The sequence below is a fragment of the Vombatus ursinus genome, unplaced genomic scaffold (assembly GCF_900497805.2).
Source record: "Vombatus ursinus unplaced genomic scaffold, bare-nosed wombat genome assembly UNPS02014943.1, whole genome shotgun sequence".
Classification (NCBI taxonomy): domain Eukaryota; kingdom Metazoa; phylum Chordata; class Mammalia; order Diprotodontia; family Vombatidae; genus Vombatus; species Vombatus ursinus.
In genome coordinates, this window is record NW_020954721.1 from 561,720 (window position 1) to 585,453 (window position 23,734).

General features: G+C 37.5%; 1 protein-coding gene across 1 annotated transcript in view; it reads left to right on the forward strand.

Moving 5' to 3' along the window:
* Window positions 1-2,193: 2,193 nt before the first annotated feature.
* The window catches only part of LOC114029964 (vomeronasal type-2 receptor 26-like), a gene marked incomplete at its 3' end in the record, with an annotated part of 32,945 nt that continues 11,404 nt past the window's right edge, over window positions 2,194-23,734 (forward strand). Inside the window, 3 exon segments of the mRNA XM_027844610.1 lie at window positions 2,194-2,438; window positions 5,215-5,506; window positions 13,582-14,382. Coding sequence (XP_027700411.1) covers window positions 2,194-2,438; window positions 5,215-5,506; window positions 13,582-14,382 — 1,338 coding nt within the window.

The window sequence follows — 23,734 nt, forward strand, 5'->3', positions numbered from 1 at the left end:
TCTTGTGGGACTCTAGGCTACAGTACTTTCTGCTATTTTTCCCATTAAGCTTCACACACTCCTCATACAAATGCTTTTTTCTTTATGTTCAGCTGAGTTTTCTATTTGATAACCTGCCACATTTTCTTGGTCCAGAGTTTGTTAAACTAAGATCTCATTCTGCTTCTTGTTTTTTACTCAGATGATCAGTTCAGAATGGCTTTTGCATTTTCAAATAATATTTTATTTCATTAAAAATAAAAAAAAGAAGGGCAGCTAGGTGGTACAGTGGATAGAACACCAACCCTGGAGTCAGGAGGACCTGAGTTCAAATCCAGCTTCAGACACATAACACTCACTTGCTGTATGACTCTGGGCAAGTCATTTAACCCTAATTGCCTCACAAAAAATAAATTAATTAAAAAGAAATTATTAGCTTAATGCCATAAAAATAATAGAGGATCAGATTTTGTCCATAGCTCCGTGTTCAGACTCATGTACTTATAGTTTTCTATTGCCTGCTTCAGACTGAGATTAAATCATTTTATTCTCTCCCAACCTTTCTCTTGAGAGCAATTGACCAATCAGCATTTATAAGTCATATATTATGTGGAAACAATGGTACGTCATTATCCAATTTGTCTGTAGCTAATTTTATGATCAAAATGAAGTTGGTGCTAAGTAACTAATTCAGTCAGGGTCACAACATTGGATTATCATAATACTATAAGATAATAATTTACAAGGTAAATACCATGATGAAAAGGGTAAGATTTTTTAAAATTGACATTACTAGATATGAACATGTTATAATAAAGACCTATGAAGGAAAATCAGTGAAAAGATCGTCATTCATTAAATGCATTGGTAAAATACGATGTGGCTGGATCACATGGTAAGAGCAGTGATAACTGATGAAGTGCTAGTTTGGTCCACTGGCACTTTTGTGATGTTGGGAGAAATTAGGAAATAGCTGCAGGAGAAGGAGTGGTCGCCCAGTGGGAAACTGATGGGAAGAGACAAGAGTGCCTGAGGATGGGCAGGCATATCAAGGTTATGATTACGATTTATTGAGTGAAATGCCAAACTGAGGAGACCATTGATTTATTAGAGCGAGTCTAGCCTTACTGTCAGCATAAGGCTTGGTACATTATCAGGACTTGATGAATGTTCATTACACATAAATTATTTAACCTTGATGTTAGCCTAGAAAATATAGAGTCTGAGTGGACCCTAATTAAAGTCTGGCAGTTGTGGTATAACACACTTCCACCTGCTACAATCCTTAGTTATTTGTAAGAGGATTACCCTAATGAGCCCGTTTTCCACTAATGGGTAATAGACGGACTTGTGAGGAATGGCATTTGTTAACCTAAAAACATTACTGAGAGTTGTATTTTCATAATTATTATTCATTCGTTCCCCTTTTGTTTAGCGTGTACTTCCAATGACCAAATCACTGAGGTTAATGTTATCAATGTGAAAAAGATGTAAAACTCATCTCAGTTTGGGGACTTGTAGACCTAGGCCTCATCTCTATCATTCACACTTTCTGGCCTTGTCATGTCTCATTGTCCTCTGACTGATGCAACATCTGGTAATTTTGAGCCACTGCAGAGATTTGACATGGGGAGAAAGGAAGTAGCACTCTGGAAGGCCCAAGACACCTAGTTTGTCAGAGATCAGAGGTTCCTATGGGCATCTCAGAACCCATGGAAGGTGTGAAGGCCCCAGGGACTTGAGATATGGAAGGAGATTCCCAAACAAGTTGTTTTTTCACTTGAATGTATAAAGTTTTCAAGATGAAGGATGCAGGTGCAAAATTGCTGGGTTGGACAGTCCCCAGATACCCTCATTCTCAGACTCTAATCAACATATTTGTTCAACTTGTGTTCAAGTTACACCAAAGAGATATGAACATGCCCCTCATTTACTAATCAACCCACAGGGAACAAAGTAGTAATATCCAGAGGGCAAAAAGTTTCCATAAATATGCCCTGGTCTTTCTAGCTTTTGCCTCTGTCCTAAGTGGAGGCCTGCTTCATGTCTCATATTTTGCATTTCCAAATGAGAGGGACTGTTCAAGTTTGAGCATCTCTTAGAAAAGAAAAATTTTTAGCAACAGGGAATGTGCTATGGATGCATGAACAACAATCACGCAGGCACCTTAAACTACCCTACTTCTTGGCTCTTAAGTGGTCTGGTTTGTTAGCCATGGACTTAGAGAAACTGGGACTCTCTTTCTCTCAGTTATTTGTGGTCCTGCTTTTGCAGGTTTTTCTCTTTGTGTATGTGATGGTGAAGAGTCCTTATCATATAGAAAGAGATTACAGTCCCACATATAGAAAAGAAGGGGACCTAGTCATAGGGGGCTTCTTCTCCTTGTTTCTGAAGATAGAAGAAAAAACGTACAAGGAATCATTCAGATATTTTCCTATCTGGAATGGTGCAGAACCAAAGTAAGTGTGTGTGTGTGTGTGTGTGTGTGTGTGTGTGTGTGTGTTTTATTGATGAAAAAGTCATCTATATTTCTGACTGACTAGTTTGTTGGTACAGTTGTGTTTTATTCATCCCAACTTTGGTTAAAGCACAGACCTGGGTTTGACAATTTCTAGAAACCTAGTACTCAGGAAACTGATAAATTAAAGGTTTCATTAATGTTCAGTGCAGCAAGCAGAAAAATAGAGATTATCCATACACATCCTACATGGCATCATAAACAGTCAGAAATTCATCCTATGCAGCGTGTGCTCCGTTCCAGTCAACCTCCTCTTTGGGACCCCCTCGAGGCAGGGACGGCTCTATGCCCCTTGCCAGCAGGAAGCAGTTTCAGAAGCTGAGATCTTCACCCCTTACCCCAAAAGAATTTGGTTCCCATTTGTTTGAGGGGGGAATGATGGAGTTGTGATCTGGACCCCAGAAAGGAAAAACCCTGGACTTTCCCACATGATCAAATCTCTGGCATTCCCCTGAGGCTATAATCCCATCAACTGGCCTTTCACTGTGGACCTCCCTATGGCCCCAGGCCATTCCTCCGTTCTCCCTTGGCCCTGTGGTCCAGGTCCCTGGAATTCCATTACCTCATAGACTACTTGGCCACTCCTAGATCCCTCCCATAGTCTTTCTGGATATAAGGCCCATCTTGTCTCTATTATGATGCTCTGATTCTTAGAATCTAGCCACTGCGCAGATTTTCACAATCTAGCCAATAGCCCACAGATCTTCAGATTCCTTAAAAGTCTAGCTAATATGGCAAATATTCAATAAACCTTGTTTTTGGCTGAAAAAAAAAAAGAAAGAAATTCATCCTAACAGATTAAAAAAAAAAACAACTCACCCAGTACAATGGTGAAAGAGACACATCAGGGAGGAAATACATTCACAGTTAGAGTTCAGGTGGCAAAACTATATTCCCTAAGATTGGGCTTGGTTGAGAACTAGTTATTGGTGCCAAATATGGGAGGAAATATTCCCTATCAGACCCATATGTGACAAAGGAGTTCATGAGGTCACTTATCAATGCTGGGCTTGAGTGCAGTTTGGGTAGAATGAGTTTCTGCACTTTTATAATACCAAGTGGGGGAAGAATTTAATGTTAACTATTTTATGCACTAGAAAAGATCAAAAAAAAAAAATCAGAATGCTTCAGTCAGTCCAGGGTTTCATCCAATCCAAACTTTCAAGCCTAATATGCCTGAGAGTGAGTTACCAGGGAAAAAGAACAAAATCTCTATCTTTGCCTATAAACTTTGATGGGCTTTAGAACCACTTGATTTAAGTGACTCCTTATTGGAGTTCTAACATTATAACTGTAAAATTAAAATATGTCTAAAACACCAATCAATATAAAGTTTACAGTGAACACAAGTGCCATGACTATCAGACCACTGGGAAGGTTCATTAATTGCACTGAGTTTTCAATCCTTTTATGTCTACATAATATAAACTGTAGGACAATTTCACTCAAATGAACAATTAGAACCCCATGTGCAGGCCATGAGTCAGGGATGAACAAGTGAAAAATGACCTGGCATCAAGAATTGTTTTATTTACTATCATTGCAATGTTGTGTATATTTGAGGTGATTATTTGTGCACATAATTCCTCTTCTGAGTAATAAAAGTGCTCCTTTTGAATGTTCAGAGACTGGGATTAAATGCTATCCTTTCAATCCTCATTTTAATCCCCAGTCCTTTCCCTCTCCTTCCCTTCCTTTTCCCTTCCCTTTCCTTCCATCTCTTAACTCTCTGAAGGTTTTGAAATTTTAGGAGGCGACATAGTGCTAGGACCTGGTTTTGGAATTGTTGTTAAGAAGTCATTACAATGAGGTCAGTGAGAATGGCATTGGGCTCTCTTCTAGGCTATATCCTAATCCATATGTGAAGTGCACAATATTTCTAATTCTCCTTGTGGACAAGACTTCCTTTCACTGCTTCTTGTGTCTTCATGCCTGGCATATAGTAGGTGCTTAGTAAGTATTGATTCAATGATTCTCTGGTTCTCAGATATTTGGTTTCCAGGAGAGGAAAACCGTTTCCTCACCTGAGTAAGACATGAGGATGGACATCAGGGCCAATAAATATCTGCTAAAATTCTCTATTTTAATAATCTTCCTGCTTAACTCAGGTAGTTATTACATCAAGACAGAGATGAGTACTTTACCTGGAATCCTTCAGTGTTACACATTACATTTTCTTGAAAGTCCTACTTTTGAAATATATGTATTCCGTTTCCACCCCCAACATAGAATCTGAAAATCACTATGATAATCTAGAACCTATATTATCAATTTATTTGTCTATTCCTAGCAAATATTTTTTGCATGGTCAAGGAGACCATTGCTCATTTCTCCAGAATGCAAATTCAGAACTAGAAACTACTTTTTCTGTTTCCACAAGATACAAAATCAGACTGCTTGGTTTGTTCAGTTCCATTTCAAGACTAGATATATTCTAATGTACAAAGCACATCATCATTTCTTTTTGTTCCTGTGTGTGTTCTTGAAAGTATTTTAAAGGATGTTTAGTCCAAGTTACTCATTTTACAGATGTGAATGCTGACACTCATAGTGGTGAAATGATTTTCCCCAGGGTCACCCTGTTAGTAAATATTAGGGGCAAGATTTTAGACAAGAGTTCCTGACTCCATGCCCAACACTCCATTCTCTCTGATACTTCACTTTTTCTGTCCATATAGAGTTTTTCCTGATTCTTTACTTTTTCCCTCTCACTTTAGGTCAGTGATCAAACATTACCAACATTTGCTTGCTCTCCAGTTTGCTGTCGATGAGATCAACAAGAACTCCCATTTGCTGCCCAATGTGACCTTGGGATACCAGTTGCTCAATAACTTCTATCAGGACAAACTAGCTGTGGAGAGCTCTTTGATGTGGCTGTCAGGGAGGGGTCTGACTATCCCTAACTATAGCTGTGGCAGGAAGCACAATTCAGTGGCTGTCATTGGAGGGATGTCATCTACACTGTCCATGTCCATGGCCACCATTCTCCAACTTTATAAAGTTCCACAGGTAAGGGATCACAATACTGTGACTCATTTTCATCCAATATGTTCTTTGCATTTAAAACAGCAAATCCTTTATAGTCGGTTCTCATGCAGTATAAGTGAATCAATAAACAATTATCAAGTAGCTGGGCACTGTATTGACAGCAATAGATATAACAAAGTGGGGGGGGGGGGGAAACAGTCCCTTCCATCAGGGAACTCGCTCTGTCCTCTAGATGAGGTGGTACTATATTGGTTTAACTCTGATGGTTTTGAACCAAGTAAAAATCTGTCCAGCTAAAAGTCACTATACTCCTAGGTCATTTTAATATTTGTGTAGAACTTTGAAGACTTTAGATAGAATAAAGATTTCTCTTTTCCTCACCTCAGAAATTTCCCAAGAAAGGGCTTTGTTCCTTTTCATTTTGAAATTGACTTGGGTATTTTCCCTAAAAGGATGAAGCTCTAGTATATGCCTTCAGCGTCTGGGCTAACAAACAGCATCCAATTCTGTATTTAGAGCTATCTTCCAACTTGGGCTGAGAATTTTCCTCCTTCCTGAATATGGGCCTGATTAGCCCAATACACGATGTATCCCTTCACATCAGAAGCAGCTTCCATATTCAATTCAAGTTATTTTTAAGAGATAAGTTTTTTATCAAACGCCTAATGTGTATTTTCTAACTGGATACTCACAGAACATTACGATGAACCAGATGCAGCCTCTGTGTGATCCAATCAGGGAGGGAACAGGACAACGTAAGAAAAGTAAGAGTTGTTTAAGCGCAAAGTCAGGAAGGCATTTTCTTTGCTGTTTAGCAACCAATCCTTTCCTGAGCAGAGACGATTAATACGTGCATCAGAGAAGACAGAAATTATGTACTTCATGGAATTTCTGACAGTAAAATCATTGATACGTCTGTGCCACAGCTTACTTATGCTCTCTGTTTTTTTCTACATTATCCTTTAGACTTCTCACAATTTACATTTTTCAAAGATCGTTGATCCATGATTATATTTGTTCTCACAGTATTCTACAAATATTAGTTTACAAAAAGATCTTTTATTTTTTTTCAGGGAGCAACTGGGATCCATGAAATTCTTTAGTAATTACTCAAATGTGATCCAGTACAATTGAAATCAAAACACATTTATGAAATAGAGTGTTATATGTTGTGCGCTGTACTAGAAGCTTGGATTTGAGATAAATGGAATTTCAAAAACATAAAATCACCCTTAGACCTTTATTAGTTTTTATTGTCCTTTTGGCTCACAATGTGTACACTAAATTGCATTCACAAAATATTCTAATATTCGTCTGTACATCTATCTGCCTCTCCATCTCTGCATTTATTTAATACAATGAAATTTTGAAGGAATCTCTGACAATTATTTTACAGCCTGTACAGATTGCCACTTGAGTTGGGTCCTGCATGACCTTAGGGATTTCAGGAGGTAGAGGTGAGAAATCAGGAAAGAAAACTTATTCTAAGACACAGAAGCAGAAGGTGAAATTTTCTTTCCACACGACATAGAATCCAATTCACCTCACATGTTGAGTATTTCCATTCAAGAGATTAATTGTTGTAGTTGAGTTGTTTTAGTCATGTACCAATTTCATTGACCCCCTTTAGTGTCTCATTTTTTATTAATTAATTTCATTATTTTTAGTTTTCAACATTCACTTCCACAAGATTTGGAGTTCCAAATGTTCTCCCCATCTCTTCCTTCCCCCCGCCCAAGACAGCATGCATTATGAATACCCCTTCCCCCAATCTGCCCTCCCTTCTCCCAACCCCGCTTCCCTTATTCCCTTCTCCTATTTTCCTGTTGAGCAGGATAGATTTCTATACCCCTTTGCCTACATATCTCGTTTCCAAGTTGCATGTAAAAAAAATTAATACCTGTTTTTAAAACTTTGAGTTCCAAATTTTCTCCCTTCCTCCCTCCCCACCCACCCTAATTGAGAATGCAAGAAACTCAATATAGGTTATACATGTGTAGTCATGCGAAATACTTCCATAAGTCATGTTGTAAAAGACTAACTATATTTCGCTCCATCCTATCCTGCCCCCCATTTTTTCTATTCTCTCCTTTGGCCCTGTCCCTCCTCAAAAGTGTTTTCTTCTGATTAACCCCTTCCCCAATCTGCTCTCCCTTCTACCATGCCCCCCTCTCTTATTCTCTTCCCCCCTAGTGTCCAGTAGGGCAAGATAGATTTCCATACCCAATTGAATGTGTATGTTATTCCCTCCTTAAGTCATATCCAATAAGAGTAAGATTCATTCATTTCCCTTTAGATATGTAAGTTAGTAAGTCCCTAATGATTTTTCTTTCCTGTTTACCTTTTCATGCTTCACTTGAATCATGTATTTGAAAGTCAAATTTTCAATTCATCTCTGGTTTTTTCATCAAGAATTCTTGAAAATCCTCTATTTCATTGAATATTATTTTTTCTCCTGAAGGACTATATTCAATTTTTCTGGGTAGGTGATTCTTTCTTTTAATCCTAGCTCTTTTGACCTCCAGAATATCATATCCCAAGCCCTCCAGTCCCTTAATATAAAAGTTGCTAAATCTTGCATTGTCCTGAGTGCGTTTCCACAATACTTGAAATGTTTCTTTCTGGCTGCTTGCAAAATTTTCTCCTTGATCTGGGAATTCTGGAATTTGACTATAATATTCCTAGGAATTTTCCTTTTGCAAACTCTTTCATGAGGTTATCAGTGGATTCTTTCCATTTCTATTTTTCCTCTGGTTCTAGAATATCAGAGGAGTAAGATATTCTTCTTCTCATTGGCCATTTGGGTTAGCCTATTTTAAGGTGTTATTTTCTTCAGTATTTATTTGGGTCTCCTTTAGCAAGCTGTTGACTTGTTTTTCATGATTTTCTTGCATCACTCTCATTTCTCTTCCCAGTTTTTCCTCTACTTTTCGTACTTGCTCTTCAAAATACTTTTTGAGCTCACCCATGGCCAGAAAGACAAATTCATATTTTTCTTTGGATGCAGAAGCTTTGACTTTGTTGTCTTCTTCTGGTTGTATGTTTTGATATTCTTTGTTATCAAATTAACATTCTATAGTCTGAATTTTTTTCCTGCTGTTTGTTCATGTTCCCAGCCAATTCCTTGACCTTTTTAGCTCTTTGTTAAGATAGGGCTCTGCTTCCAGTGTGGAGGATGTACCTGCCCAAGCTTCAGTGGTTTTATGCAGCTGTTTTCAGAGATTTGGAATTGATTGTATTACATGGTAGACACTGGCACAGGATAGCTTAGCATGGCATGCCTACATCAGAGAAAGTGCTGTGCTCAATGAGCAAAGCAGAATTGAAACAGCTCAGAAGTGCGAGATGCACAAATTTAGAAGATCCACTCCAAATGTTGACTCAGACTATTTGTTCCCAACCTGTGATAGAACATTCCAAGTTTGTATTTGTTTGATCAGCCACAGATGGACACACAGAAACATGATTCTAGCATAGAGATGTCATTTTGGTGATCTTCCAACCAGCCAATTTTGGACTGGTAGTCACTGACAAAATCTATCAAGTGTGGCTTGACTTTGTATTATTTCTGTTGCTAGGATTTTATTTTGTTGCTGTCCTTTTTTTTTCAGCCAAAGACAGGTTTATAGAACATCTGTCATATTGGTCAGACTCTTAAGGAGTCTGAACATTAGTAAGCTATTGGTTAGATGTTAAGAATCAAAGCATTTGGTTAGATTATAAGAATCTCAGCAGTGGCTAGATTATAAGAATCTGAGCACCTTAATGGAGATAAGATGGACCTTATATACAAAAAGACTATGAGAGAGATCTAGGAGTGTCCACGTAGTTTGGGGTGACTGAAGGAGGTGTCTAAAGAGGATCTGTATGGAAGTGGTCTGTAAGCTGGGATGAATCATAGCCTCAAGGGAACACCAGAGACTTGGCCATGTGGAAAAGTCCAGGGCTTCTCCCTTCTGGAGTCTAGATCCCATTCTCATCATTTTCCCCTCCAACAAATGGGAACCAAATTCTTTTGGGGTAAGGGGCAAAGGTCTTGGCTTCTGAAACTGCTTCCTGCTGGCAAGGGGCATAGAGCTGTCCCTGCCTCAAGGGGTCCCAAGAGGAGGTTGACTGGAACCAAGCACAGGCTGTATCCAGGGAATGATGGGAGGACATTAGCTGTACCCTCTGTTTGCTATCAACTGTAGGTGAATGACCTGTAGTCTGGAAGAGACAAATCTGACAGAAAAGACTGCAAGGCCCAGATATGTCAAGATAAAACACCCTTGGCACAGTTTGGATTCAGATAATTCAGTTGTCCAACTATGTGGTATCTAATCCACCTCATAGCCAGACTCAGGAATAACCAGGTGGGTAGCATTCCTTTTCAAAGGAACATAATGGGGAAACTGAGCCAGGGATCCCATCTTAGATTGAGGCTAAAATTGTCCTCTCAGCTTTTTCCAGTGCTGACTTCCCACCAGTATCACATTCTCCGAGTAGCTTGTGACATTTCTCTCAGATGGTGGATTATTGATTATTGATGGATTATGACCCATCAGACAACTCAGCAAAATCCTATGAGCTTCTACCTCCAACAGCAGTTTCATTAATCACAGTTTGGGAAAAAACTTTTTTTTCCAGGATTTACATCTCAAATTTAAATTTGTCCTGTCCATTAAGTAGAGATTTCTATACACTTGCAAATTCTCAGCAAGCTATACCCCGAACAAGCTTGTTGACAAGTTTACACATTAAAACAAAAACCAATAATAGCCCAATTATTTTAGTCATAACCAAATTATGAAAAGTTGCTTGACATAACTGATACAAAAAGTTCACCAATTTGAAACTTGAAATGAACTTATTACCAATCAGGTGACTTCAGTTTTGTTAAAGGCATTTCCAAATTACTTTACACAGAGAATCAACATCTGATCATTAACAATGAAAACTATAACTTTAAGAAGAGCTTGCTTACCCAAGTTCAGAGGCTACCTTCTTTACCTTAAGCAGGATGTGCTGAAACTGGGTGATGCTTTCAGGCAAAGGTTGCCCTAGGGCCCAAGGCCATTGCCAGTGAAACTTATGCTGTAGCTGCTGCCCCTCCCCCTTCCTTCCTTTCCCAGGTAGGGGAGGGTAAAACCAAAGGTGAGGGTAAAAGGGTGAAACTCTCTTCTCCTATGAGAGGGGTTAACAAATACCCGTTTGACTCAAGTGAAGGGAGTGGGGAAAAAAACGTGACCAGGATTGTAAGAAGGAGTTCCAAACTCCATAATAATCAATCACAAAACCTCCAGAACCTGCCAAGATACTTTAGCTGTTCTAACTTTCCCCTGTAACCTCCATGAAGGAAAATTCAGAGGTGCAGAGGGAAGAGAGTAAGTAAGCCTCAGGGAACCAAAAAGCAACTGCAGTTTTCCCCAATTCTCTAGCACTGAGAGAACTAACAGAATTGGGCGTACACTTCCAGATAGGATGTCCGTCCTTATCCTCTATGCTGCAGAAGGTGTACCCAAGTCCATGGCCTTGAACTGACCCAGTGGACCCAGAACCTGAGAGAATCAGCCTGAGTGTAAGACAGCCTCATAATCGTCTGCCTGAAAAGCACCTCCAAGCCTTGGTGCTTAGAGAGTGACCCCAACTGCAGAGCAGGGGGTGGGGTAGGCTTACATACCTTCCAGTCTTGGCTGGAGAAGAACTTGGGGTTAGGCAGTTTCCCTGTACAGGCCACCAAAATGTTGAGGTTTAGAGGTTTAGGGATGCTGGGACCCCAAAATCACAACACGTGGGTCCTGCCCAAAAGAATTTGACCCAAGCCTTCTTTCAGCCAAAAACAGTTTTTAGAACATCTGTCATATTGACCAGACTCTTAAGGAGTCTGAACATTAGTAACCTATCGTCTAGACTTTAAGAATCTAAGAATTGGCTAGATTATAAGAATCTGGGCCTGTTGTTCTTCTTATACACTCATTTCCTCCATTTAATGTTATTTCTCATAAACATCTGATGCTATTTGTGTCTTCTGTTACACAGTGTCCCCTTGTTTGCAGAATAAGTTATCAGATCATCTCAGGAACCCACACAGGAGAAGAGATAATCTATTGTTTTTAATTTTATTTATTTATTTATTTATTTATTTGAAACATTATGAGCTCCAAGTTATATCTCCCCCTTTCCCCGAGTCCTCATTCCAGATGGCCAACATTTGAGATACGTTTATACGTGGAACAATGCAATCCATCCTTTCATACATCAGTCCTTTCTCTGGAGCTGAATAAATAGTATTTTCCTTCTAAGTCCTTCTTAGGTGATTTCAATGTTTTGTTACTCACATGATCTCAGGCATTCAGAAGTAGCGTCTTCTTGGTTTTGCTCATTTCACTCTGCATCATTTCATGTCAGTTTCTACGTGGTTTTTTTCCCCATGAAATCAACCTGTCCGTTGTTTTTTATAGCACAGTAGCATTCCATTACAATCATTTACCACAATGTAGTCAGCAACTCCCTAACTGATGGACATCCACTCAATTTCAATTTTTTGCCACCTTTAAGAGAACTGCCTTAAATATTTTGGAAGATAGAGTTTTGTTTTCTTTTTCTCTGATTACCTTGGGATGTAGACCCATTGGTGGTATTGCTAGGTCAAATTGTACTGACACTTTTATACTTCTTTGAACGTAATTCCAAATGGCTTTTCAAAGTGTTTGGGTCAGTTCAGAATTCTGCCAACAGAATATTATTATCTCAATTTTGCACCTTCCCCTCTCACATTTGGCCTTCCCCCATTCTCTCATTTTAGTCAATTTGATACGCATAGGAAACTATCTCATAGTTGTTTTAAATTTCATTTCTTTAATAAATAAGAGAGAAGATACTTTTTCAGCATCGGGGAGGTAGAATAGTCATCAACTCATTGATTTGATTTCTTACTGGGGATATAAGAAAAAATCTATTTAATACTCTTTTGAGGGCAAAATCTCCATGATTGTAGGCCATATTTTATACATTTTTACCATCGCTCCAAGCCTAAGAATAACATGTTATTCCATGTTATGGGATGGGGAAGAACATTTGTCCTAGGTTCTTACCTTCCCACTTAATGGGATAAAATATGTTAGAATGAGACTATATTATTCCTAAGCTTTGCCCACAAGGAGATCAGTTTGTGAATCTGAATCAGGATGTATCCTTGATGACTGGATTACTGGGGACCTGATTAAAATGAAAGTTCAGCACTAGTTATTTTATCTCCTTAGAAAATTGGAGATGAAGGATACAGGAAAGACACTCTGCATATGAAAATTTCTCTTGCCTCCAAGACAAATCAAATGACTGAAAGTCTTGATATCGGTGGGTTTTTTTGTTGTTGTTAGATATCAGGCATTTGAGCGCTCAGTAGATATGGAGGAGTAAATCATTGTTTATCTCCTGGAGTCCTTACTAACACAATACGAGTAAGGAGTAATGCTACCTTTTGCGGTAGATTTCAATGTGAGTAGGTCTCCATGTCCCATTTCTGATTGGATTTTGGCTAGAAAACTTTTTTTCCTTGAACAAGCTCTGGGACACAATTCTTAGCATCAGAAAGACTGAGTAAAGGAATTATTAATGTTTGAGTTGAAGAAGAAGCAAGAGGACATGCAATTATGCTCAAACATTTAAATAACAGGTTCATGAAAAGGCACTAAGGGATTTTCTACTTGAATCAACATGAAATAAATAGGACAAATGCGTGAGTATTCTGAAGAGGCTGATTTAGTTACAAAGTTAAGAAAAAAGGTAGACCTGTCTAAAAGAGAATCTTTTTTCAGGGCACTGAGTTTTCTCTCATTGAAAATTTTCAAGCAGATATTTAGACTTTGCTTGATAGAGATATTGGAGAAAGAATTCTTGATCAGGTAGAGTTTCAGAATTTCCTTCAAAATGTTACATCCCCTAATAGTGTAATTTTGTGGCCTGAAACTATAAATTAAAATTAACAATCATTTATTCATTACTTGCTTTTTGAAAGTTACTGATATTTGCTTGATATATAAATGCAAAAGAGGAAAAGTTCCTACTCTGAAGGAAATTAGATCACCATCGCAGTCTTCTTTATTTTTTTCGTTTAGATCACCTATGGCCCATTTGATCTTCTCCTGACTGATAAGGTCCAGTATCCACATGTCTATCAGATAGGCAGCAGGAAATCCACCCTTCACCTTGCATTCATCCAACTGATGCTCCATTTTGGCTGGACTTGGGTGGGACTGGTTCTTTCAGATAACATGAGAGGGGAAAATTTCTTCAATGATCTGAAAAAGGAGATGGTCATGAATGGCCTGTGTTTGGCCTTTAAGGAAAGTGTACCCCCAAACTTTAGAAGAGATGAAGATTTTGAATTATTTTCTAGGATCATTGCATCATCATCAAATGTGATTTTCATCTATGGAGATACAGACTCCCTGCAAGAACTTTCTACTATATTGGTTCATTTTGTACTTTATGGGAAGGTGATGGTCACCACCTCTTCTTGGGATTTTTCTGATAATTCTAATTTTGAAATGTTTAGCCATTTCCATGGTACAACAATATTTTCTCATACCAAAACAGAGATTCCTGGTTTCACCGACTTTGTAAGAAGCTTGAATTCCAGCATGAACCCTAAGGACATTTTCCTAAAGACCATCTTGGAGATAGTCTTTAATTGTAGACATTCAGAAGAAAATCATATAGAAATGTTATATTCCTTGTGCTCAGAAGCTATTTCCTTGGCAAATTTACCTTCTATAAATTTTGACACAATCATAATGGAACTCAGTTTTAATGTTTACAATGCAGTGTATTTAGTGGCCCATTCTCTCCATCAAATGCTCCAGTCTGAGGCAAAAGAGACATCAGAACTTGGAAGGAACCCATATATTTCTTGGAAGGTAACATTTCTCTTCTACTCTTGGGTTTGGCACAGAGTACTTACAACATTCAACTGTTAGTTTTCTGTTCTATAGATGAAGCAGCAATGACCTGAGACTTCATTACTACCTCTTGTTCTTTAATATTTTTCTGTTTTTATTTCAATTGTGATTCCATTAAATTCTGGGTGAAAACAATAAAATGACCTCAGATAATGGGCATTTATTTCACCTCTGCTACAGCAACCATGGCAAAGTTATTGGTTTTCTTCCTTTTATACATCTCTCTGCAGATGAGTCCGTGTGGCCGGAGAGTTTCATTAAATCTATTCCAACTTAAGTCCTTTACAGAGACCTGAGTCACGACATTGCTAATGCCAAGGTGTTTTATGGGATTTCTAATTGATCAATTTTATTTTAACTTCTATCAACACCTATAGCTGAGCAGAAGAGTTGATATTTGTGCATGGGTGTGGGGTGGGGTACTATCTTAAGTGTTCGGCTTTTTTATGTAGTTTTTTTTATTTTTAAGAGCTAGTTCTGGGGGTTTACATGTTATTGGTGCTTTTAAGATGCTGTTCTCCAGGGAGAAGGGTAATTACTCCTTTTTTTTGTCTGAGATCTGGTCTTTACCCAGCTAGCAACTCTGCTCTTCTATAACTGTAAGCCCTCTACCTTTGAACTGTGACTAGGTCCCCAGCTTCTTTACAATCTCAAGGGCTAGTGCTTTTCTCTGTCATGGAAAGTCTTTGAGGTGAGTTCCTGAAGCTGCTGAACCTGCTGTTGCAGCTGTCTCCAATGACCACTGCTTTTATTTTTACAACGTGCCTTCTGGTTTAGGCCCCAACAAGGTGTCACAGCCCTCTCCATACAACTTTGTGAGTTGTTTTGGGCTGATAAAATGCCTCATCATGACCTTTTCCTGGCTATGCTGCTCCAGAATTTGATTGGATGCATGTTTGAAAGAGAGCATTGAGAGAATTCAGCTGGGTTGCTGCCTCTAGTCTGCCCCCATGGCTCTGCCTGATGAATACTTTTTTAACTTTAATTTTTTAATTTTTTAAATTTATTTTGAATTATCAACAATCACTTCCATAAGTTTTTAAGTTTTAAATTTGTCTCACCCTCCCTTTCTACCTCCTTCACCAAAACGGTACACAATCTGATATAGCCATACAGATATATTCTTATTAAACATATTTTCACATTAGTGATGTTGTAAGAATTACAACCAATAGGAGTAAACACCAGAAAGAAGAAACAAAACAAAACAGAAGAAAAAAATAGCAAATAGTATCCTTCAATCTGCATTCAAATTCCATAGTTCTTTCTTCTTTGTGGATAGCATTTTCAATCATGAGGCCTTTAGAGATGTTTTAGATCCTTGTCTTGCTGAGAAGGGTTGAATTTATCAACATTACTTATCGCACAATGTGGCTGTTTTTGTGTACAACATTCTCCTGGTTTTGCTCACTTCACTCAGCATCAAACTATGCAAGTCTTTCTAGGTTTTTCAGAAGTTAGCCTGCTCATCTTTTCTTACAGCACAATAGCATTCCATTACATTCATATACCACAACTTATTCAGCCATTCCCCAATTGATGGGCATCCTCTCAAATTCCAATTCTTTGCCACCACAAAAAGAGCTGCTATAAATATTTTTGTACACGTGGGTCCTTTTCCCATTTGTATGATCACTCTGGGATATAGCCCTAGAAGTGCTATTGCAGGGCCAAAGGGTATGCACATTTTTGTAGCCCTTTGGGCATAGTTCCAAATTGCTCTCCAAAATGGTTGGATCATTTCACAACTTCACCAACAATGCATTAGTGTTCCAATTTTCCCATATCTTCTCCAGCATTTACCATTTTCCTGTTTTGTCATGTTGGCCCATCTGATAGGTGTGATGTAATATATCAGCATTGTTTTGATTTGCATTTCTCTAATCAATAGTGATTTAGAGCATTTTTTTATATTACTATAGACGGCTTTCATTTCTTCATCTGAGAACTGCCTGTTCATATCCTTTGACCATTTATCAAATGAGGAATGACTTGTATTCTTATAAATTTGACTTAATTCTCCACATATTTTAAAAATGAGGTCCTTATGAGAGAGACTGGTTGTCAAAATTCCTTACCAATTTTCTACTTTCTTTCTAATCTTGGTTGCATTTGCTTTGTGCAAAAACTTTTCAATTTTAATGTAATGAAAGTTATCTACTTTGCTTTTCATAATGTTCTCTATCTCCTGGTTGGTCATGAAATCTTCTGCTGTCCATAAATCTGATAGGTAAACTATTCCTTGCTCTCCCCGTTTGCTTACAGTATCAGCCTTTATATTTAAATCACGAACCTATTTTGACTTTATTTTGGTATTTGGTGTGAGATTCTGATCTATGCCTACTTTCTGCCATACTGTTTTCCAGTTTTCCGAGCAGTTTTTGTCAAAGAATGGGTTCTTATCCCAGAAGCTGCGGTCTTTGGGTTTATCAAATAATAGATTATTATAGTCATTGACTACTGGGTCTTGCATACTTAACCTATTCTACTTATCTACCACTCTATTTCTTTGCCAGTACCAAGTAGTTTTGATGATTGCTGTTTTATTACACAATTTAAGATGATTGCTGTTTTATTACACAATTTAAGATCTGAAATGGCTAGGCCACCTTCCTCTGCCTTTCTTTTCATTAGTTCTCTTGACATTCTGGATCTTTTGTTCTTCCAAATGAATCTTGTTATTTTTTCTAATTCTATAAAATAATTTTTGGTAGTGTGATTAGTATGGCACTGAATAAGTAAATCAGCTTAGGTAGAATTGTCATTTTTATTATATTAGCTCAGCCTACCCACGAGCAACTGATATTTTTCCAACTCTTTAGATCTGATTTTATTTGTGTGAAAAGTGTTTTGTAACTGTGTTCATGTATTTCCTGGTTTTATTTCTGGAGGTAGACTCCTAAATATTTTATAATGTCTACAGTAACTTTAAATGGAATTTTTTTTTCTATCTCTTACTGTTGGGTTTTGATGCTAATATATAGAAACGCCAATGATTTATGTGGGTTTATTTTATATCCTGTAACTTTGCTAAAATTGTTTATTATTTCAAGTAGTTTTTTACTTGATTCTCTAGCATTCTGTAAGTATGTCATCATATCATCTGCAAAGAGTGATAGCTATGTCTCTTCTTTGCCTACTCTAATATCTTCAATTTCTTTTTCTTCTCTTATTGCTAAAGCTAGTATTTCCAGTATGATATTGAACAACAGTGGTGATAATGGACATCCTTGTTTCACCCCTGATCTTATTGGAAATTCTTGTAGCTTATCCCCATTACATATGATGCTTGCTGAAGGTTTTAGATAGATGCTATTTATTATTTTAATGAAGACTCCATTTATACCTATGCTCTCCAGTGTTTTTAATAGGAATGGGTGCTGTATTTTGTCAAAAGCTTTTTCTGCATCTATTGAGATGATTATGTGGTTTCTATTAGTTTTGGTGTTGATATGATCAATTATGCTGATAGTTATCCTAATAACGAACCAGCCCTGCATTCCCAGTATAAATCCTACCTGGCCATAATGTATTATGTTTATGGTAAGTTGCTCTACTCTATTTGCTAATATTTTATTTAAAATGTTTGCATCTATATTCATTAGAGAAATTGGTCTATAATTTTCTTTCTCTGTTTTGACTCTTCCTGGTTTAGGTATCAGCACCATATTTGTATCATAAAAAGAATTTGGTAAGACTCCTTCTTCACCTATTTTCCCAAATAGTCTATATAGTATTGGAATTAATTGTTCTTTAAATGTTTGATAGAATTCATTTGTAAATCTATCTGGCCCTGGAGATATTTTCCTAGGGAGTTCATCAATGGCTTGTTCCATTTCTTTTTCTCTTTTTTTTGGGGGGGGGGGCTAGGCAATGAGGTTAAGTGACTTGCCCAGGGTCACACAACTAGTAAGTGTTATGTGTCTGAGGCCAGATTTGAACTCAGGTCCTCCTGAACCCAGGGCCGATGCTCTATCCACTGCACCACCTAGGTACCCCTCAATTTCTTTTTCTGACATGGGGTTAAGTATTTTACTTCCTCTTCTGTTAATCTGGGCAATTTATATTTTTGTAAATATTTAAATATTTCACTAAGATTGTCAAATTTATTGGCATATAGTTGGGAAAAATAGTTCCTAATTATAGTTTTCATTTCCTGTTCCTCGGTGGTGTATTCACTCTTTTGATTCTTGATACTGGTATTTGGATTTCTTCTTTTTTTCATTAAATTAAACAAAGGTTTATCTATTTTATTGTTTTTTTTTTCATAAAACCAGCTCTTAGTTTAATTTATTAGTTCAATAGTTTTCTTAATTTCACTTTTATTAATTTTTTCCTTTGGTTTTCAATACTTCTAATTTGGTGTTTAATTGAGGATTTTTAATTTGTTCTTTTTCTAGTTTTTTTTCTTAGTTGTATGCCCAATTCATTGATCTCTTTTTCCATTTTATTTATGTAAGCATTTAGAGATCTAAAACTTCCCTTAAGAACTGCTTTCACTGCATCCCATACGTTTTGGTATGTTGTCTCATTATTGTCATTCTCTTTAATGAAGTTATTGATTGTTTCTATGATTTGTTGTTTTATCCAAACAATTTTTAGGATTAGATTGTTTAGTTTCCAATTATTTTTCAGTCCATCTTTCCTTGGCCCTTTATTAAATATAATTTTTATTGCATTATGATCTGAAAAGGGGTCATTTAATATTTCTGCCTTTCTGCATTGAATTATGAGGTTTTTATGCCCTAGTACATGGTCAATTTTTGTGTATGTGCCAGGTACTCCTGAGAAAAAAAGTATATTTCTTTCTATCCCCATTCATTTTCTCCACATGTTCATCAACTTTTCTAATATTCTATTCACCTCCTTAACTTCTTTCTTTTTTATTTTTTGGTCAGATTTATCTAGTTCAGAGAGGGGAAGGTAAGGTCCCCCACTAGTATAGTTTTGCTGTCTATTTCTTCCTGTAACTCCCTGAACTTCTCCTCTAAGAATTTGGATGCTATACCATTTGGTGCATATATGTTTAAAAATTATATTACTTCATTGTCTATGGTGTCTTTTGGCAGGATGTAGTTTCCTTCTTTATATCTTTTGATAAGATCCATTTTTGCTTTTGCTTTGTCTGAGATCAGGATTGCTACCCCTGCTTTTTTTTTTTAACTTCAACTGAAGCATAATATATTCTGCTCCGTTCTTTTACCTTTACTCTGTGCGTGTTGCTCTGTTTCAAATGTGTTTCCTGTAAACAACATATTATAGGATTATGGTTTTAAATTCCTTCTGTTATCTGCTTACATTGTATGGGAGAGTTCATCCCATTCACATTCACAGTTATGATTACCATCCGTGTCTTTCTCTCCATTCTCCCCCCCATTTACACTTTTCTTTCTCCTTTCTCCTTTTCCCTCCTCATTAGTGTTTTGCTTTTGATCACTACCTCTCTCAGTTCCTCCTCCCTTCTATTATCCCCTTCCATTTTCTTCCCCTTTACCCTTACTGATTCTTTCCTCCCTTCTATACCCCTCCCTTTTCTTTCCCCCTTTTCCCTCCTACTACCTATAGTGCAAGTTAGATTTCTATACCTAACTGATTATGTTATTCCCTTATTGAGCCAAATCTGATTAGAGTAAGGTTCAAACAATGCTCATCTCCCTCCCTTTTTTCCCTCTGCTGTAATAGGTTTTTGTGTCTTTTCCTGTAACGCAATTTACCCTTGTCTGTCTCCTCCTTTCCTTTTTCTCTCAATACATTTCAACATAGTGTAATAACAATATAGTTCTCAAGAGTTACAAGTGTCATCTTCCCTTGTAGGAATATAAATAGTTTACCCTTATTAACAACATATTACATCTTTCTGTCCTGTTTACCTTTGTATGTCTCTCTTGACTCTTGTATTTGAAGATCAAATTTTTTGTTGAGCTCTGGTCTTTTTATCAGGAAGGTTTGGAAGTCTCCTATTTCATTGAATATCCATCTCCTCCCTGAATGATCATGCTCATTTTTGCTGGATAGTTGATCCTTGGTTGTAATCCAAGCTCCTTTGCCTTAAGTAATATCATATTTCATGCCCAACGGTCTTTTAATGTAGAAGCTGCATGGGCCTGTGTAATCCTGACTGTGGTTCCATGATATTTAAATTGTTTCTCTCTGGCTGTTTGCAGTATTTTCTCTTTGACCTGGTAATTTTGGAATTTGGCTACTGTATTCCTGGGCATTTTCAATTTGGGATCTCTTTCAGGAGGTGAGCGGTGGATTCTTTCTATGGCTATTTTACCCTGAGGTTCTAGGACCTCAGGACAGTTTTCCTTTATGATTTCCTGAAAGATACTGTCCAGGTTCTTTTTTTCATCATGATTTTCAGGTAGACCAATAATTTTTAAACTGTATCCCCAGATCGATTTTCCAAGTCAGTTGTTTTACAATGAGATATTTTATGTTTTTATCTATTTTTTTTCATTTTTTGTTTCTGTTTGACTGATTCTTGCTCTCTCCTAGAGTCATTGGTTTCCATTTGCTCAATTCGAATTTTTAACAAATTGTTTTTTTCTATTAGATTTTTTACCTCCTTCCTCATTTGGCCAATTGTATTTTTTAGGGACTTGTTTTCTTCAGTGTACTTTTTTTTTTTTCCAGTTGGCCATTAGTATTTTTTAATGACTCTTCTACCTCTCTCATTTGACTTTTAACATTCTTCTTGAGCTCTTCTAAGAAGGCTTTTTGGGCTTCACACCAGTTCATATTCCTTTTTCAGGTTCAGAAGTGGGTTTGTTGACAATGTTGTCCTCTTCAGAATTTCTGCCTTGATCTTCACTGTTCTCACGATATGAATCTATGGTGCGTTTCTCTTTACTCATGGTGTTTACTTATTTCCTAGCCTTTAAAGAGATTGAGTTCTCCTGCTGGGGAGCAGGGGGCACTGACCCCAGCTTCTTGTATTGGGAGCCTGAGCTTTGTGTGCTGTGTCCTCTGATGGCAGTTGGAGGCTGTAGGGTTCTGGCAGCTTACCTGTTTTTGGCCTGGAATCAGCAACACTGGAACTCTAGGGATAGGACTGGGTAGTCTAGCCTCTGGATATTGCCTGCTTTTCCTTTCCTTTTGCTTTCTTCAGCTCTTTTCAGATGTGTTTTGCAGGATGTTTATCCACCTGGGACCCCATGGAGTGCTTCATGGATTTTTGCTGAGGCACTGGGAGAGATGGTTGCTGTAGAATGCTGAGGTACCTGGTGGTTTTCTGAGCTGGTTTCCACCGGTTCCTCCACTCTCACTGAAGCACTCGGGGGTCCAGGTGTTGGTGTTTGCCTACTCCACCACCTGGGTTTCAGGATCTCCTCCTGGCATGCTGAGGTGGGGCTTTCCACTAGCTTGCTGGGAAGCCTCCTGTTCCATACTCCTCCCCTTCCCCCAGGGCAAGAGGGGCCTTTCCCCTTAGTCCCTCAAGCTACCTGGGCTACTAGACTGCTACACCCCATCTTTCTTCTGGTTCAGCTGTTCTAGGGTTTTCCCTGGGCTGATATTTTCTGGGATTTCAGAGGTTGATGAGGGATAATGAGAGTGTCTTACTTTTTACTCCACCATCTTGGCTCCTGGAAGCAGAACCTGAATAATTTTTAATTAGCTCATTTCACTGACTTTCTTTTATTTAGCCAGAACAATTAAGGATTGTCTACTGTATCTCTTTCTCCATTTTCTTCATTAACTTGGACTTCATATGAGATGCTCATGTACAGGGCACACTTCTTTTTCCCATCTTTCTTTATTCCTCTCCAAGGTTCTTTTTTTTTCCCCTTTTTATCCCTTCCTGTCAGATGTACTGGTCAATTCTTTATTGTTTTCCCTTTAATTTCTGGGCTACCTTAAAGAGAACATAATATTTCCCCCTAAAATGACTTGTTAATTTTTTGATTATCCACTCTCATAAAATTTAATAAGGAGACTTTGTCTCACTTATGCCCAAGTTTTTGGAAGTTTTGCCCCATTTTCTGGTGTTTCTAGAATTCTCAAGGTTCACATACATAATATCTATATTTATATACACACAAGTGTGTACAAATATACTTTCATATGTAGTTTAACTAAGTAGAAAATTTGGTATGGAAAGTCAAGTTCATCTGATTTTTCCTATATTGGATTATATTTTCTTTTCTCATTTACTGCTCTGGATTAGAAAAATGTGTGTGATACAATTTGGCTTTCTTCTATGTATTTCTTCTGCATTTTGTACTATAAGGCCAAACTTGCCTATTATTCCAATTCCATTTTGATTTCCTACTTTACCCTTCCTGTTTGCTATAATGAATGTAGCATAATTTTGGGGGTGTTATTTGTAGAACACAGGTAGGTCTTCATAGAACTAATAAACTGGCACCAGTGGTTGAAGCATAGACTTGTAGTATTATGATACTGAGTGGTTTACCTTGGATTGTAAAGATACCATTCAGTCATTTTTGAGATGATACCATAGCCCTGCTTTTCTCACTCTTTTATTTGCCATAAGGGGTACTCCATTTCTTTTCATAGATTCTTGCCCATAATAGCATATGTCATGATTATCTGGGATACACTTTGCTGATAAAGGTCTGTATGTTGTTGTTGGCTTTTTTTTTAAATTTAATTTATTTATTTTTAATTTTCAGCATTCACTTCCATAAGATTTTGAGTTTTAAATTTTCTCCCCTTCCCACTTCTTCCCCTCCCCCTTCCCCTTTACAATCCAATATAGGCTCTACATATAAATTCATGTTAAGCATTTTTTTTCCATTAGCCCATGATGTAAAGAACAATTAGAACTAATGGGAGGAACCATAAGAATGAAACAATAAAACAAAACAACAAAGGAAAAGGAGAACAAATAGGGTGCTTCCATCTGCATTCAGACTTCAAAATTCTTTCTCTGAATGCGGATAGCAATTTCCATCATGAATTTTTTGTAGCTGTCGTCGGTTCTTATGTTGCTGTGAAGAGCCAAGATTATCAAAGTCAGTCATCCCATAATGTGGGTGTTACTGCAGACAATGCTCTCCTGGTTCTGCTCATTTTACTCTGCATCAGTCCATACAAGTCTTTCCAAATTTTTTTGAAGTCTGCCTGCTCCTCATTTCTTATAGCACAATAGCATTCTATTACATTCATATACTACAACTTTTTCAGCCATTTCCCAATTGGTGGGCGCTCCCTCAATTTCCAATTATTTGCCACCACAGAAAGAACTGCTATAAATATTTTTGTACATGTGGGTCCTTTTCCCATTTTTGTGATTTCTTTGGGATACAGACCTAGAAGTGTTATTGCCGGGTCAAAAGGTATGCAT